This window comes from Nycticebus coucang, chromosome 13, assembly GCF_027406575.1.
Source record: "Nycticebus coucang isolate mNycCou1 chromosome 13, mNycCou1.pri, whole genome shotgun sequence".
Taxonomy (NCBI): Eukaryota; Metazoa; Chordata; class Mammalia; order Primates; family Lorisidae; genus Nycticebus; species Nycticebus coucang.
The window spans coordinates 13,463,158-13,482,520 of NC_069792.1; the positions used below are offsets into that span (position 1 = coordinate 13,463,158).

Genomic DNA, 19,363 nt, shown 5'->3' on the forward strand with positions numbered 1-19,363 from the left:
TAGATTTTATGGCTGACTTGGAGGGAAAAGAGGTCTGGTTTCTATGATCCACCTTGGGGAAGAGAAATCCTAGTTTTCTAGGGCTTGGCCCTGGAGAGAAGGGGGAACAAGAGAAAAAAGGGCAGGAGAAGATCAGAAAGAGACTTTGGTTTTGAGGCTCTTTCTTTTATATTTTTGCAGTTTTTGGCCGGGCTGGGTTTGAACTCTCCACCTCTGGCATATGGAGCTGGCGCTCTACCCCTTTGAGCCACAGGCGCCACCCTTGAAATCCTTTCAGTGTCTTCAGTTCAGAGTCCTCAGCCCACCGAAGCACCATATTTGGGGTGCTGTTTTCTGAACTGCAATAACAAAAAAGAAGTTTGGACTTCAAGTATAATTTGGTGCTATTGATGTTCTCATTGAAATTTTAATACAGTCGTTGCAAAGAATAGTACAGTTTATAAATATGTCATAGTTCCAGCAAATTAAGTGAGAACTGCACTGAGAGATTTTATGAGTGTAACAAATATGTATGATTAGTTCATAAATTGACTCTTATTTCATTTGTATGGTATAAAGTTCAGTTAAAGTCATATTGAAGGGAACTTACAGTCTGCAATAGAAAAGGTCATTGGGTAAGAAGCCTTAAAGTATAGAAATGGCTATGAATTTTGAGCTCAGGCTCGTTGATCCTGAACCTAATGAATTCTATTAGGTTGAGAAATAATATATAGTTCTGTAGAGATCAAATCTAACTCTAAGAAATTAAATCTGGTGACCAGGAAAGAGAGCAATCAGCCTGCATCTCTGAAGTTTGCCTGCGGGTAAATTGTCTTGTGTTAAACTGAATTCACTTGCTAAACCAATTATTTTTCTATAATATTTTCCCTTCGGAGAGTAACTGCGAATGATACATGCAGCAAACCAACAACCAAAAAAATGCTGTAAATGTTTTATTGTCAATGAAGTGCTATAACTGTGAAGGTAACTGAATAGCAAACCAATAACCAAAAAAAAAAAAAAGTAAAATGCTTTATTATTGATACAGTGTCAGGCATACTTATAATGGTACTTTGAACAAGCATAGTAACTACATAGTAACTTTGCCCATTGGTGTGATGCACTCACCATGTGCAGCAAGGGTGTCCCTCGTCCTTATCCAGAGGCCTCCACCCTGGCTACTTTCAGTGCCACCTGTGTATAAATCCAAGGCTTTCCATTTCCCACTAGCTTTCCCTATGTCTTCAGAGTTCCAACCTCAATTTTAGGCACTTAAGAGTGTCTTGGGCTACTGGGGTGGGACTGTCCTTAGAGTGACCTTAGAACGCAGTCAAGGCAGGTCTGGGCCTCTCCGCAAAGGCCACGCACGGGGCTCCCTCCAACACTGTCCCCTGGCACTGATAATGGAGCTCACTCAAAGCGGATGAAGGCCAGGAAATCAACAAAAGCTGCCTTCACTCCAGCCTCCCAGCTGCCCTGCAGGGCACAGTCCTGGTCCAGGGGCCACCATGCCCTCTCTCACTGCCACTCCTCCTTCCTGCCCAACATGGGCAGCTGCAAATCTTTGGTTTATTTGGAAGTCAAGAACCTTATCTGTCATCTCTTCTTCTCAGTCTATGATTTGTGACAAAAATACTATGATCTGAGTCCTTCATAGATGACACTTCAGAAGTACTGAAGCTACTGTCTCCACTAAGAGTTCTGAAAACATACCTTGATCTGAGAAAGTTAAGGTTTGTCTTCTTTGCTCTTTTCATTGACTTGATGCTATTTTCTGGAGACTCTGAGAAGGACCCAGCTCCCTTTAGGGTAGGAGGAATGGTCAGGGGTGAGGAGGGGGAAGACAACAGGGAATGTGAGAGAGCACATGTCATAAGGTACAGGCCGCACAGTATCCTAGCTCTACCACCAACCAGCTGTGCTGCCTTGGGCAAATTAATTTACCTCTCTGTTGACTTACTTTCCTTACCTGCACTAGTTTTTCATGGCTACTGTTAATAAATTACCACCAACTTAATGGCTTAAACAACAAAAATCTATTCTCTCAGTTCTAAGGGCCGGAGTTTGAAGTTGGTTTCACTGAGCTGATTTGGAGGTGCTGGCAGGCCCATGATCCCTCTGGAGCCTCTCCCTGCTTCCGGAAGCCGCCAGCGTTCATTGGTGGTGGCTACAACACCCCAAGCTCTGCCTGTATGGTCACATTGCTTTTTCCTCTTCCTCCTTGTGTCTCCTTCCTATAAAAATATATATAATTGCATTTAGGGTCCACCCAGATAATCCAGGATAATCTCCCCATTCCATGATCCTTAATGTAATCACATCAACAAAGTCCTTTATTACCATATAAAATAAAATTCAAAAGTCTCGGGGATTAAAGCGTTAATTGTCTTTTAGGGGCATAATTCAGCCTACTACAAATTAGGTTGATAATAATAGTACCTATATGAACCTCAAAGAATATACAATATGAAATTCACTCAGAGCAATGTCTAGCATGCAGGAAAGCAATCAGTGAAGTCCTGTGATGGTAATGCAGCAAAAATGCCTCGAAATAAAAATCATTCTTAAATAAATATATGTGGAGAATCTGGTCTCTGTATTTTTCCTATGTGTTAACTTTAAAATGTTAATATGATTTAAATAATTGTATCTCCACATTAAATAAGTACAATGTAGATTATATGTTATCTATATGATAGTTTGGGCATATGATACATATAGCCATTTTGTCTGTTTTTTTGTTTGTTTGTTTGTCATTTTTCGCTTAAATTCATTTCAACAATTTCTTCCAGCCTGAATTCTCCCAAAAGTCAAAGACAAAGACGGGATGTAATACGATTGCCTCCTTTTGCTCTCTGTCTCCTGCCCATCTAGGATACAGACCTAATGACATTCAACATCTCCGTTCACCGGTCATGGTGGAGAGAACATGGGCCTGGCTGTGTACGAAGAGTGCTGCCTCCCTTGGCCCACGGCATGATGGACGATTACACCTACGTCTCCGTCACAGGCTGCATGGTCGACTTCCAGTACCTGGAGGTCATCCACAGCGCCGTCCAAATACTCCTCTCCGTAAGTGTCAGTTCTGTGTCCTTATCTGACCAGGCCTCTCCTTCACTGGCGTTTTGCCTCTCAGTCTCCACACCTGCCTGGGAGAAGGTTCCATAGACAAGCAGGCAGAGAACATCCTTAAATGACAGAAATGGCAACCATTATGGTATCACTAGCCGTCTAGATGGCAGGTTGTATTTCTTCCTTCCTGGCATCTACGCATTTTGTTTTTAGAAGCAGTTATTTGCTATAGTTCCTAAATTGAGACACAGTCCACACCATTCTATGAAATAGCATCACCATCTTCCTGACGTGGTCCAGGCTCTGCTGCTAAGGCATGAGTGCCAGAGCAGAAAGGTGAAAACAGATACAGCCAATTACCTTGCTCCATCTAATAAACTTCACATTTCAAATAATTATCCCGTAAAAAGCAAAGCTTTACAGAGACTTTCAGCTGCCCGCAATTTAGTGTTAAGATACAATTTCATACAGAGAAGGAAAATGGCTTGATCCATACCACAGAACGTTCACATGCCAGGGAGTCAGGAAAGGTAACTTCCTTCCACCTGCCTGTCCCACCCACAGCTTGACCTCAGTGTGGAGTAGAATTAATTGAAGGATGTATAACATCTTCCACAATGGTGTTCTTTTGAGACCCAGTAAGGAATTATCGTTTACTTTGAGTCAAGATATAATAAAGCCATCCTCGACCACACTTTTTCACCATCTCAATTCTTCTAGCCAGCTGGTTACTATCCATCAGAATAAGAGACATAGGCTTAATCAAAATGGATACATAGGAGAGCTATGAGACATATATGTCAGTGAATCAGTTACCTTAGAATTTTCTCTAAAAATAACTTGGAGAAATCCTCACTGTAACTTCCTCTATAAATATACTGCTTTTAATTTAGTGGGTCAGAAATTTGGACAGGGCCCAGTGGAGTAGTTCTTCTGCTCCCTGTGACATTAGGCAGGGTCAGTCATATAAATGACACCTAATGTTGGCTAGGGCCACTCACATGAGCTTATCAACTGGCGGCTCTGCTGGGACTGGTGTGTCTTAGGAGGCCTCACTCACATGTCCAGCACTGGCCCCATTCTCCTCCTGCGGAAAACTCTCTGACACCAACAGGTGGTATCTTAGAGAAGAAGCCCCGACATACAAACATGGGTAATGGCTGCTATTATTTCATTGGCTACAAGTCAATGACAAGCCCAGGGTCAGTTTCAGAGGACACTAGGGTCAGTTTCAGAGGACACTAGAAGATCACCAGGGCAGCAGTCTCACCTCATTTACTCAACCTATTAATTATTGTTCTTTAATCTGCATGTCTTAAGTTTTAAAATGTTGTTTTAGAGCACATTTGAGTTACAATTTTCTAGAAAGATTCAAGAATAGAAGATGACAAAAATCAAAGATCTTTTAGTGCTCTAGTTCAAAGGAAGGCAAGTTTGACACTGAATTCAAAGAAAGGGATTGTATCTCAAAGTTGAGGAGTTTTCTTTCAGAAATGGAACAGGTAATCTGATCACTCTAGATTTCTGTAATCAGATTTATGGTATAAATATACTGTCATTTGTCAATCTGTACTTATCGGTCTTTCACTATTTTCTAATCTTCACAGATTCATATGTAATAACAGTTACATATCCAACTGCAGTAACATACATATATTTAAATGTTTGCTTTAAAAAATTGTGGAGAATATTATTTTAATTTTCCAGGCTATTTTGAGGTATTAAAGACTATTATTAATAGATCATTACTATTAACATAAAGGTTATTAATTTGTATAACATGGAAAACATTTTTCTAGAAGCTTTCATATGTGGGCACATCATTCTTCTTTAAAAAGAAAAATCTTTGCAGAAAATTGCTAAATTGTTTTGTGCAAGGATGACCTGGTGCCCAGATCTTTGGAGATTTGGGAACAGAATACTGAGAAATCACTAAGTCATTTCCCCATGGTAACTCCCACTCAGATGAAGAGCAAGGTGAAAGTATTTGTTTGATAGAAACATTTCCTGAAGGGAAATCTAAATAAACGGTGTATGTCACCCCCTGAAAGTACTTGTCACTTACGAATGCGTTCCTCACCATAGCATCTCAGCAATCATTCAAAGCTGGCCACATGCACAGCTGTCCTGAATGCACTGTTCAGCCTTTGGGAAATAAAAGGTGGGCTGCTACTCCCTGACTTTTCTTGTGCAATACACCTGCAAGACAAGACTCTCAGTATTGTTTCTTTTTATCATAAATATATTCTGAAATTGTTTCACAACTATCAAATTTTGTGTTGTCGGGATGCTTGATTTTATGTGGGTTTCTGGTATTTTTCAGTTATTTCATATGATTATGTTTACAATTATTAGAATTTTGACTTCTTTTTCTTAAGTCTGATGATAGGAGAATTATTCACATGTCTGTGGTGTAATAGAGAGGTCTGTGCTGAGAGGTTTGTCCTGTTAGTGAAAGACATGGGTGGCCGTCGGAATATTTAACAGCCTGAAGGACGAGGGCAACAACCAACCAGAATCTGATCACTCGAGCAGATCCAGGAAGCTCTGCTGCACTGGGGTGACCCTGCTGCTATGGGAGGGATGGAAATGCCCAGAAGAGCCTGTGGAAGAGGGGGTTCCCTGGGGTTTCAGGTCAGCTCCTGTCTGCCAAATGAAACAGAAGCATTGGAATGGTTTACCTGAGGATACAGCTCTGTGAATACCACCTCAACAGTTGTCCCAGGCATCAGTAGAATTTACAACTGGAAGAAAGGAAACCTCCGTCATAAGTATCCCTGATGTATCGACATGAGCCGTGCACAAGTTTGTGGAAAATGACAAATAACAGAACTCAGAAAGGCTGCTATCGGCTGGGTTCCTGTGCAGGACTGTCACCAGGGGCACTGGGAGCATCACCCCCACAGATGCTGTAGCTTCTCCAGAACCTGCTCCCTGCGCGGTCGTTCCTAGGTGCTTTGGCTGAGGACAGAGGGGCAGCACAAGGCAGAAAGATGGTTCTCCTTGCTCTAACCAAGGAGTCCTCAGCAGGGCTCTGCAGCTGGCCCGGAACGCCACGCTGAAGATCCCGTGCCCTTCAAAGGGACACTATAAACAATGAGGGGAGAGCAAAATGCAATCCATGCGGGAGGGGGGAATGTTGTACTCATGTGCCACCTGTAAGAAAGACTCGGACCCCACTTTAGATATAAATCCGATGGTGATTTATTACACCTGCGCATGGGACCACATGATTTATTACACCTGGGCAGGCAGGTCGCCACCCCCGAGGGCAAACGGCCAGGAAGAGAAAAGCAGGCTGTCTTTTATACCATTTTTGTGCTGTGTTGGCAGGCAAGCTGGCAAGCACAGAAGCAGGACCTGGTGGTTGGTTAGCTCAGGGACAGGGTTACAATGGGTGGGTGTGGGGGGCTACAACGTGGAGGGGTTACAGTGAGCTGGCTCAGGGGGTTACATCATGTCAACTGGCACCAGGACAAACTTAGCTTGAGAAACTAAGTTTCAATTAGCTTTCCACCATTAGCCATTGCTAGGGGGTTGGGGTAAGTTCTACCACTGTTTTACCTGTGGCTAGGAAGTTATTTTTGGGGGGGGAACTCAGGGAATTTTCTTGTTCTGAAACCTGTTCTCAGAATTCACACAAGGAGGGGTTTGAGACGTGCAGGGACTCAGGCTGAGACAGGGCCTTTAGGGGTTCTTTTGCTAGGTACAACAGGAAGTCAAAGACCGTCGCCAGAATGCGGCCATGGGCAGCGGGCAGTGTGGGCCCCTCCTCTCCGTCCTCAGGCCATGGGCGGTGTGGGTCCTTCCTCTTGGTCCTCCTGCCCCGGGCGGTGTGGGTCCTTCCTCTCCGTCCTCCAGCTGTGGGCGGTGTGGGTCCTTCTGTCCTCCGGCTGTGGGCGGTGTAGGTCCTTCCTCTCCATCCTCCGGCCTTGCGTGGTGTGGGCCCTTCCTCTCCACCCTCCCTGCTCCTGCTTGTCACTCCTCACCTGAAGGGTGGTCCATAACCTCCTATGTGGTCTGGAGACTTGAGTTCTTCCCCACCTGGCATGCATGCCCTTTGCTCCTGAGAGATGAAGACAAATCTCGAATCTGATCACTAACTTCCCATCACCATCAGGATGAAAGGTGCAGTTCCTGCTGCAGTGTGTGAGGGCCTGGTGATTTGTGCCGGGCCTGACTCCCACCTGCCCTGACCTCCGCACCCCACCATGCAGTCACCCTCTCTCCAGAGCCTGGTGTGTTCTGCAGCCCCCAGGCCCACTCACACCTTCCTACCCATGGGCTCTGCATAGAATGGGTTCTCCATCCCACCCCTCTTCTCCTACCCAGCCTCAGTTCTTTGCATTGTCTGGTCACTAGCAGACATCTTTTCACTAGTAGGCATCTTTCCCCCAAAACATTTCGGAATTTTTGAATTTCATTTTTAAAAACAGAAAATACCTTCACTTGGTTCAAAGACGTACACTGTATGCAGAAAATACACTCCCTTTGGCATTTGGGCCCTTTCTGCCTGGTGCTCTCATCTCTGGTCCTCCAAAGAGATGCACTTGTACTCTGTTTGTTTTCATTTTAGTGTTTTGCATGAATACAACATATTTTTATGCAAATACAGGAAAATATAACTATATTTCTATTTGCTCCCTCCAAATGCTGGCATGTGATAAGCACTCTTCTGAGCCCTTTCTTTTTACATTAGGTATTTTGTAGCTGTTTCCCTATAAGCACATCCGTCATTGTTTCATTGTTTATGTAATGGCCCCCTATTAATGAACATCTGGACTATTAACCCATGCATAATAGTAATTGTGGACATAACATAGGTAGCATAATACCTAGTAGTTTAACATATTACATACTGTAATGATGTGGAATATGACCATTACACTCATGTTATACGAAAGCGCTGTGGACGGGTGCTCCTGAGAGCACTTCCTAGACCTGCCCACTCACTCACCCCGGGCTGCATGCAATGACCTGACTTCTGAGCACACTGTTTCATAACCACTACGTCTGCGGTCTGCCTACTAGAATGAAGTCTCCTTGCCGGTCAGAATTGTGTCCTTTTTTTACTTGTTCCTGTCTGTAGCTTCTATAACTAGCAGAGTGTTGGCAAATAAATATTTGTCAAGTGAATAAATGAGCAACAAACAAGAGCTTGCAAAGGCTGCAGTGGATACACTCAAAGGGAAGAATTGATGGAACAGAAGTTAATGCATAAAATGCAGGAGCCAGAGGGAAGACACCTTCCATCTTGGAAATTAAGAGAATGTGGTAAAATATGTTGCAGTTCTTGCTACAGAAGCACTCGGTAGACATTGGCTTTTTATTGCAATTACCCATATTAGTCCCAATGCTCTGTGTTTAATACCATCCTACCTGGGCTGGTCCTTCTCTGGAAGGCTGAGGGGCTCCATCCTGGCGGAATTCTCAGTTCTTTCATCTCACACCTGACCCTCATTTCCTACTTGAAAATGTAATTCCTGTGCCCTTCGTAGGACACAGCAGTCATAAATCCCCATTCTGAGGAATGAACTTTTACTTTCTATGGATCTATTTTCCTCTTTCTAGTTTCCCAGAATTCTTTCTCACCTATGTTTCACAAGAGAAATCAATTAACTGAGTATATTTTCATGAATTTCAAAATTACTACCCTGAAATAAGAATTTAAGTAGCCAAAGGCCAGTAGTATGTTCCTGAGGTCCATGAGTTTGGTTCCTTAATTACTTCATATCCCAATACACAGGTAGGTACAGGGCTACGCCTACCTCAGAGTGCCCACTCATTCATAGCTGTTGAGTAAATTGTCCAAATTTTCCAGCTTTTAGATTTACAAAACATAAAGTACATAATATTTAAATAATGGAAGCAATTTAATGAGGTTATGTCTTGATTTTATTCTATACCATTTGGTAAAGAGAAATTATCTAGGAAACATACCATAATTTGCCAAGTATAATGTGCTCCCATGTGTGATTCATATGCAAGCTTTTGGCCCAAACTTTCAGGAAAAAATCTTTTCTTTAAATTTAAATTTGTATCTGTTTATACTTAGATACTTCTTTTTTTGTATTATAAAGGATTTTTAGCATTTATTTTTTAACCTTATGGGTACAAGAAATTTTATGTACTGGTAACAAATGTATGATATTTACACATCATGGAAGGCCAAGAGTTCTTTACGCTGTTAATATCGGAAGTATCATCTTCTTCAGTTTCTACATTACCAGTGTCTTCTGGAAGTTTTTCTTCACAAAGTTAAAGCACAATGTAGGTGTCCCCAAGAAATCATCAGTGTTTATTTCTTATGTAATCCTTTTCCCCACTCCCTGTATCATCTTGGTTGAAACAGAGGCCCCAGCTTGACACTGCTCCAGAATTCAGGTCTTCACCTCCAGCCGCTTCGGAGGTTTTCCTCTCATCACCTTCTTCTGTCTTGGCATCTGAAGAAACTTTTCCTCCATAATCTGATGACACTCTCTGAGGGATGAGGTGCAAAGTGTCTCTTGGCAACATGCTATTTAGCGTATTTAATAACTGTTTGTTTAAAGCTTGCAGTGTGTTAAATCTGTTTCAACATTTTCCAAGGGACTTTCCAATAATTTTTGTGAAAATATGATCTAGATGGCTAGTTCCCACCCAAAATGTACAAAGAGAAATATATTGCTCTTTGTTGGCCAAAAATGCTTTCACTACAAGTTCGTTGTAAGTTCCACAAAGCTGATTACTATATCCAAGTGTATTATTTTGCATACAGATATTGTTACCGCTTTCTAGAATTACACTTTGAAAATGTATGCATAAATAAAAGAATTAAAAACATTTATATAGATATAGAATTAGCACTACCCATGTACAATGTAGCATCCTTATTTTTCTCTCAAAAATATGGGCAAAAAAATATACCTTATACATGGTAAAATATAGTACTTCCAAATTATTTCTGATTCAGATGATATTTGTCTGGATTGGTGAAGATACTCGGTACAGGAAAAAGGAAAGTCAATCTGTTCCAGGACCATAGCTTCACTTTTAAATCTCTTCTTTCTGAGGTTCTTTATTTTGAACTGATTAACCATGTTTAGTCTGTATTAGTTGCTTTGCTCTATTAAGTGGGTAGGAAAACAGTTTCTGGTGAAAATTTAAAACTATGTCCAGATAAATTACAAGCACTACATTGTTGTATTTTCAAATCAGATTTTCATTCTGGGAACTTAATGCCACAGATCTACAATGTGTGTGTATGTGTGTGTAGTTAAACATTGCAACACAAAATAAAGCATGTTCTTTTCTTGCTAGAGAATATGTATAAAATATTTCTGCTTCAAGAATCTCTATTACCATTTAATCTCATTCTATTGTGCTGTATTTTATTCATTGAATATCCAAACATTTGAAACAAAAAAATCTTACAAGACTAAAATAAAACAAGTAACTGTAATATTTGCATCACATGTGAGCAGCAAAGGGTCAATCTCCATAATACATGATGAGATGATTTAAATTAATACCAATGAACATGAAAATTTCGTTTTTTTTGAAAATTTAGTATTTAAATCAATGAACAATATAAACAAAGTGTTTGTGTAAGAGAAAAAAATCTAAATTGTAAACAAAAGGACAAAATATAATCATTCTTAATAGTTTAAGTTAAATTTGAAAAATTAAAAAATTCTTTTCGCTAACTTAGCAACTTTTAGAAATAATAGCACATAGAAAAGTGCAATTCACTTATTGATACAGGAATTTTTTATTGCAAGGACCATTAAAATGTCCATAGCTTTTTTCCCTGTAACCCCACTCAGTGGAATTTCTCCAGAGAAAATTATTTAACAGGTAGCACCTGTAGCTCAGTGGGTAGGGAGCTAGCCACATATACCAAGGCTGGTGGGTTCAAACCCAGCCTAGGCCAGCTAAACAACAATAACGACAACTGCAACTAAAAAAATAGCCAGGTGTTAATGGCCAGAGCCTATAGTCTCAGCTACTTGGGAGGCTGAGGCAAGAGAATCACTTAAGCCCAAGAGTTTGAGGTTGCTGTGAGCTGTGATGCCACAGCCCCCTACCAAGGGTGACATAATGAGACTCTGTCTAAAAAAAAAAAGGAAATGAAATTATTTAACAAAAATAAATAGCTATTTTCGTGATGTTTGTTTCAGTTCTACTCATAATGACAAATCTGGGTATGTGTAAACACAAACAATTAAAGACATGATGTAACAATTTTTAGTACTTCAACATGATAGATCAAAATCAATAGCTATGTTAATTTTTAAGATCATATACATGAAAAGGCTTTTACGAATTAAAATAGTATTCAAGATGGGAGGCTGAGATGGATATATTGCTTGAGGTCAGGAGTTTGAGACCAGCCTGAGCAAGAGTGTGACCCCATCTCTACTAAAAATAGAAAAGAAAAACTAGCCAAGCATAGTGGTAGTTGCCTACAGTCCAGCTACTTGGGAGACTGAGGCAAGAGGATTGCTTGAGCCCATGAGTTTGAGGTTGCTGTGAGCCATGACACTATGGCACTCTACCAAGGGTGACAAAGTGAAACTCAGTCTCAAAAAAAGGGGGATTCAACAAAGAAAATTGAGATACCAAAAAAAAAAAAACGTAGACTTATGGATATGTTTTCCCCAAAACTGTTTGTTAATGTATCGCTTTTAAATTACACAGTTAATCATAAGATTTATATAGAAGAATAGAATAGATGTTATGGTTATTTTCTTTAGATTATTAAGCAATCCTAAATCTCATAATACTTCCCTGATCATTTGGAGACACTCTTAAAACTTAGTTATTATTAGACATTCCATTTTAGTGGACTACTCAGGGGTCAATAGGTCACTAATAATTAGTAAGCAATTCAAGGACTTTTTAACTTTCAATGTCAGTTATTTGCTGGTAAACATGAATCCATACATTTATGTCAATTACTAAATAAGAAATAAATATATATGTTTGAAGGATCCCATTTCCATAACTGGTAGAAAAATCCTGATCTCTAACCCTTGAAAAGATCTTTAAAATTCACCTCATCGATCTGTCTTTGGAGCTAATTTTACACATATATTTTCTTGAATCCTCACTGTTGATGTGTTTTTTTTCATGTCTGATAGGTGACAAGTGTCATTCTCTAACATCTTTGGCGGCTGTCACCATGGTCAGAGCTGGGGTCACAGAGCTCTGAGAACTGGTTTTCCATCATCCCCATGTCCTTTGCATTCTATCTCTCTGGTCACCTCAACATTCATCAGTTCTCTGCCCTTCGTCTCAGACACATCTAGCTTAAAAATAAATTAAAATTCAATAGAGAAGGACGAAAAGTAACACTAAACTACAAGGTACCCTGTAGAATCATTTTTTTCAAAGGCTGTCTGGATATCTGTGGCATCTGCTCCCTGTGTAAATTGCACAATGACGGGAGCAGATAATACTGTTGATAATTCAGTAACTTACACTCACATAGTGTAAGAATGCAAGTCAAAAGATAAGTGGAATTCAAGCTTTTTCAACAAGTTCCATTTGCTTTTAATTGTATTCTCCAAAAATGTAACTATAGTTAAAAGTTTGTTTAATTTCTGTGTTAGTATTTGCATTTATTTAACAAACTTCTAGTATATACTTGGAGCTGTTCTAAGTGTTTTGCAAATATGAACTCATTTAATTCACAAAATTTTGCAAGAGGGAGGTGTTGTTATGGTCATTTTATAGATGGGGAAATCAAGACACACAGAGAAGTTAAATAATTTGTGCAACATCTCACGGGAAAGGTGGCTCTCAAACTCAAACTCATGTCCAGAGTCGATGCTCCTAACCACTTTGCTGAGCTTCCTCATGATATGAGAAAAGATAACCTCTAATTTCCCTTTGCCAAGTTCAGGGGTAAACTCACTTGGATCTGTAAGGCTATGAATGTCCCGTTGAGTTGATGAGCTTTACTTGGCAGCTCCAGTATTTAAAAGTAACAATAAGAGTGCAATGATAAAGGCTTGTGAAGTGGATAGTTCAAAATGTTCCCTTTCACCCTTGAAAACATCTCCCAGCCACTTTTTGTTTTTAAATAAATGATGATTTTAACACTCATAATATACTATATATATCGGCTTCGTTGTTTTTTTTTGTTGTTGTTTGTTTGTTCCTTTCTTTCTTTCTTTTTTACTTGCCAGGGCTTTCTTGATGCTAGTAAGAGGAATAAAATTATGATCAACCTTTCCTGCTCCAAATTCTTTCCAGACTTACCCTTTTTCCCAGAGAAGCTATTTTTATATAAAATAAATGACCTCTGCCTGTACAAATTTTGGGCAACTATTAAGCACTACATGAAAGTATTAAAGATTTAGATCGAGTTACCCCCTGCACACATCTCTGGTATCTGTATTCAGTTCCAGCCTCAGAAAACTGAAGCTACCATTTATCTAAAGTTCCACTCACTCAAGGAATCATTTATTGAACCATCAAAATATCTAGAGGGGTTTGTGGTTGTGGAGGAAGAATTGCCATGTCAACAATATTCACAAGGCTTTGGTGCAAACATCTGCATTCAGAAATTAGAGTTCACTTGGTTAATAAAATAGTTTGGGCTTCTAGTATCTGATGAACTGTGTTTTAAGCCATTTCTTTCTCTGTAGTCATGTCTCTGCGGTATAGTTTCTGTAAAACATGCATACTTTCATCAGCCTAATTGAAATAGAACTCATATGCTACACTATTCACCATTTTAAGGTATGCACTCAATAACGTTCAGTATATTCATGGGTGTATACAACTACCACCATGGTCAATTTTAGAACATATTAACACAAAAAGAAACCCCCATCACTTCTATGTCATAGCCGAGGCTCTCTTTCCCCTCAACTATAAGCAACTACTAATCTACTTTCTGTATCTGTAGATTTGCAAATATCCTAGAAATGAAATCACGTAATATGGTCTTTTATGGCCTCCTTCACTTAACATAATGTTTTCAAATTCCCCCATGTAGCATGCATCAGAACTTCTTTCCTTATTCTGGCTGGGTAATACTCGATCATATATTTACTTTTGGTATTTGTGCCTGTTATAAATGTATGCATAATATTTAGCAACATTTTCAGAACTACACTTCAAATTTGGATAGCCCTCACCTGCCCACTGAAAAAACCATAGGGGAATATAGGTAAACTACCATGTATTTTGTCTACATAACATCGTGCATCTATCTTTTTGAAATAATTATACATATGTTTGGTCTTACATAAACCTGAGTGTTGTTTATCCCTTGTCCACAGCATTTATAAGTTCTAGCAATTCAAAGCAGGTGAAAGTTCCTAGTTTATATGTCATAACACTATCCACAATTGTGTGTATATTATTGGGTTTTATTCTGCATGTCAATCAGTTATTACAGACATTTGTCTCCAGCCACAAATTCCATATCATTTCCTAGCAGCAGACTCAGTCTCTGAGCCCCAATGCTCATGATTACCCCAGACAGACATGTTGTAGGTCTTCATAAATTATTACTGCCCTACTACTTTCAAATAACCACCTAAATATTAATTATTAAATAATAAAAAAGCAAGTTAAAACATGTGGTAAACTTAAAGTTTCATCAGAGAAATTCAAAGCTTAATTAGAAACCGTATTTAGCACTAAAGCCATTAATATACAGAATCTGAGATGTGTTTAATGATTAAGAAAAATGTTATTACAGTAGATTTATGAAGATATCAGAGAAAGAATTTAATTTTATTGATGTCTTACTTCAATTACTTAGGGTAGTTTTATGTCATCCAGGTGTCGGCAGACTTTTCATTTTTAGCCCTGGGTTAAATAACTATTTGGTTGGAAAAGTAGTTATTCGTAATAGAGTTAATTCAAATACATTTATGCTCTCCCTTGAAAAGACCAAGTTTTATATAAGTTCCATGAAGAAAATCTGACATCACTTTTTACCTTCTTTCTAAAGAACAGGCAGTTTTATTTCTGAGGCAGCACTCAGGAAATGTGCTCAGTAAGCCCCTATCTGTACAAAGCACTGTGCTTGAGAGTGTGAGGAAGAAAGGATGGAGGTCAACTAACCAAAGCCAAATTCATCATGGTCCTACCAAAGTCTGTTTCAGTCTCCTGGGGGAGATCAGACAATCAAAGGTCTATAACCAGGCCGGGTAAGGTGGCTCACATCGGTAATTCCAGCATTCTGGGAAGTCAAAGCCAATGGGTCACTTGCGCTCACAAGTCTGAGACCAGCCTCAGCAAGAGCAAAACCCCCATTTCTAGCCAGGCACTGTGGCAGGTGCCTGTACTCCCAGCTATTTGGGAGTCTGAGGTAAGCGGATCTCTGGAAGCCGGGAATTTAAGGTTGCTGTGAGCTATGACACAACAGCACTCTACCGAAGGTGACAGAGTACATTTCTGTCTCAAAAATAAACAAATAAATAAAATAAAAAATAAAAGAGCTATAACCTAGAACAGAAAATGAGTGCTCTAAAATTAATTTCCAAGTGTAGTTGGGGCTCTAGGAGGAAGTAGGGACCCGGGAAGTTGTGGTATATAACTTCTCTCTAAAGAGTTCACTCTCGAATGAAAGAAAAAGGAATTCTGTGCGGAAGGACAACACGAGCAAAGAAGTAACAATACGAAAACAAGGAAATAATCAGCAGCTTACTTTGGCTTGAGCAAAGGGCATACGCACAGAGATGGGGCTTAACGCTGGAAAGAAGGTGGCTGACAGTCATAGAGGGACTTGAATATCCAGTTAAGGTTTTTGACCTTTACCCCAACTGAAATAAAGGACTACCTTTCCATTTGCAAACAAGCGGCGTGTACAGAACTGTGAATTCAGGAGGCTCTTCTGACAGCAAGTGCAGGGATGGATCGGAGATTAGAATATTCTCAGACCTTACTCCCAGAGTATGGGGAATGCCTCTTCTACAAACTGACCCTCAAGAAGGCCTCCATGGTCACCTGCGGTGCATCTTACAAGGGTACATGTGAAACTTAGTAAACGTGGAATGTAAATGTCTTAGCACAATACATAAGAAAATGCCAGGAAGGCTATGTTAACCAGTGTGATGAAAATGTGTCAAACGGTCTATGAAACTAGTGAATGGTGCCCCATGATCACATTAATGTACACAGCTATGATTTAATAAAATAAATAAAGAAAGAAAGAAGGCCTCCATGGTGATGTAAGTTTCACTAATATCATGTTAGATTCACTCCTTGGAGATTCACTATGTAAATTAGCATATTATAGTTTCGGAGAAATCCTGCTATTAAAAACAACAGCAACCAAACAAAGAAACTTCTAGAGAACAAAGACTTTTCATCTTCCCGATGACAGGAAACTGCAGAAATGCGGCAACAAAATAAAACTTGTGATCCCAGACCAAAAAACAGACATTAGTGAGACCAGAGTTGGAAGTTGTGTAAAGTATGTGGATGAGAAAATAGATTTGTCCCAGTGTCGGTTCCCTGGATTTTTTAAATTATACTGTGGCTGTGTAAGATGCTACCATGTGAGGAGTCTGGGTGCCAAATATGGGAATCTTTTGTACTATTTTTTAATATTTTTAATAATTAAAAACTGCACTCCCCAACAAATTTTAAAGGGGAACACTCTGCGGGATACCAGAAAAATTTAAGGAAAAGTTCTGAAGTATCAGTGGAAATGGAAATAAAATGATAGATCTGAAAACATCCCTGAAACATGGCAAGTGACTGCAAAGGGAGGTGACCACAAGTGCTGCCCATCCTGCACGCACAAGAGGGGCAGGGACCCATGCCACAGAGTGGCCGGGAGAAAGGGCCAGGCTGATAGAGTTCACATTTGAACGCAGGATAAGTACTGACTTCATTTTCGCTCTAAATTTTAATGTTTAATATGTTTAGATCTCTGTGTATTTTTCAATCTACCCACCTGCTTGCAATAAAGAACTCCCCTGCCTTGCTCTTTCCATCAGAAATCACCCCCATTGCGATGAGCCACTGGGAAAGGGAAACTAGAGACAAAATCATCCAAAAGAAAAAAAATATGATCCTAAAGAACTTACAAGAATTCCAATATGAATTTTTGAGATCATGATTCATTTCAGATCTGCACATTATTTGGAAATACACAATAAAGTTGTTAAAATATTGTGCCTGGGGACTCTTTACATCCTAACACTCTTGTTAGTACAGCCGTGATCCCTCACATTCACTTTGCCACCACAAACGATGAAAACACAAAGTGTCTTTTTTAAAGAAAAGTGTCGTGTCTTTATCAAGGAGTCAGACACATTCCCAAGCCAAGTATCAGACAAAAAGCGAAAATGACAGGCTGATGGCTGGCCCATCAAGATTATTGCTTACATTTTTAGTTTTCATATAAATGTTTATTTTCATAAAATCTTATTCAACGTAATATCTTTATATTAATATTTTGTAATCTGTATAATATTATATAGAACCTTTGGGGTGGGTGGTCCTGTAAATGTTAACAGAGAGGGGGTCGTGTTAACAGTTGAAACTTTCTAAATTTTAACAATTTTAATTTAGTAAAGGTAGAAATGAATCTAATGCTCTTCATCAGGAGAGTAGAACAATCAGAAATGTGCCTAAAGAAGTAGAAGTGGGTAGCAGGTATAGTTTGGGAAAGATTTGGAGTTGGTAGAACAGCCCTGCAGGCAGGGGAGAGATCAGGAAAGCCTCAGCTAGAATATGATCCAGGAGGAAAATGGAACTAAAGATTCACAGGAGACATAGATCAAATCAAGAGAACTTGGTCACCAATTTGGTGAATCCCAAAGGCAATGAGCCAGGGTGACAAGTGAAAGTCCAGTAACATTACAGGAAGAGGGAATAATGAACAGGTGGTCATTGAGTCATTTCATTCACTGTATCACATAATCAAAAATAATAAAAGAGTTTAATTTTAAGAGGAAAGTAAAAGAATTGTTCCTGGCATTTAGGAACTTGGTCAATACTGGTGTTGCAGGACCATGGAATTGAAACCAACAGACCCTCATACCAAGCTTATAGGGGAAGGAGTTGTATTAGCTGGCAGGGAACTCAGCAGGCTGTGAGCCTTTAAGCACTGAGCCCCCCTGAGGCATTCCCACGAAGCTCTTTTATACTATTCTAACAAAACAGATACAGAGTTACAGGTATAGATGTTAGGCCATGGGAAATTTTTAGTTAGCAGAAAAAATAAGTCATAAAAAGTTAATGATATGATTTGTTACATAGTCTCTTTGGAGGTTACTGCTGTTTAGAGTGTCTCTTAAAGTTCTTTCTTACCTTTGGAGGCTGAGTTCGAGGTTACTGCTGTTTAGAGTGTCTCTTAAAGTTCTTTCTTACCTTTGGAGGCTGAGTTCGAGGTTACTGCTGTTTAGAGTGTCTCTTAAAGTTCTTTCTTACCTTTGGAGGCTGAGTTCGAGGTTACTGCTGTTTAGAGTGTCTCTTAAAGTTCTTTCTTACCTTTGGAGGCTGAGTTCGAGGTTATTGCTGTTTAGTGTGTCTCTTAAAGTTCTTTCTTACGTTTGGAGGCTGAGTTCGAGGTTATTGCTGTTTAGTGTGTCTCTTAAAGTTCTTTCTTACCTTTGGAGGCTGAGTTTGAGGTTACTGCTGTTTAGAGTGTCTCTTAAAGTTCTTTCTTACCTTTGGAGGCTGAGTTCGAGGTTACTGCTGTTTAGAGTGTCTCTTAAAGTTCTTTCTTACCTTTGGAGGCTGAGTTCGAGGTTACTGCTGTATAGAGTGTCTCTTAAAGTTCTTTCTTACCTTTGGAGGCTGAGTTCGAGGTTACTGCTGTTTAGAGTGTCTCTTAAAGTTCTTTCTTACCTTTGGAGGCTGAGTTCGAGGTTACTGCTGTTTAGAGTGTCTCTTAAAGTTCTTTCTTACCTTTGGAGGCTGAGTTCGAGGTTACTGCTGTTTAGTGTGTCTCTTAAAGTTCTTTCTTACGTTTGGAGGCTGAGTTCGAGGTTATTGCTGTTTAGTGTGTCTCTTAAAGTTCTTTCTTACCTTTGGAGGCTGAGTTTGAGGTTACTGCTGTTTAGAGTGTCTCTTAAAGTTCTTTCTTACCTTTGGAGGCTGAGTTCGAGGTTACTGCTGTTTAGAGTGTCTCTTAAAGTTCTTTCTTACCTTTGGAGGCTGAGTTCGAGGTTACTGCTGTATAGAGTGTCTCTTAAAGTTCTTTCTTACCTTTGGAGGCTGAGTTCGAGGTTACTGCTGTTTAGAGTGTCTCTTAAAGTTCTTTCTTACCTTTGGAGGCTGAGTTCGAGGTTACTGCTGTTTAGAGTGTCTCTTAAAGTTCTTTCTTACCTTTGGAGGCTGAGTTCGAGGTTAC

The 19,363-nt window shown here is 39.7% G+C and overlaps 1 protein-coding gene across 2 annotated transcripts in view; it reads left to right on the forward strand.

Moving 5' to 3' along the window:
• Positions 1-19,363, forward strand: part of NKAIN3 (sodium/potassium transporting ATPase interacting 3) — a 650,435-nt gene that overhangs the window by 483,514 nt on the left and 147,558 nt on the right. For both annotated transcript variants that reach the window (XM_053559475.1, XM_053559476.1), the window contains exon 4: positions 2,854-3,051. In XM_053559475.1, coding sequence (XP_053415450.1) covers positions 2,854-3,051 — 198 coding nt within the window. The remainder of the gene's footprint in view (positions 1-2,853; positions 3,052-19,363) is intronic.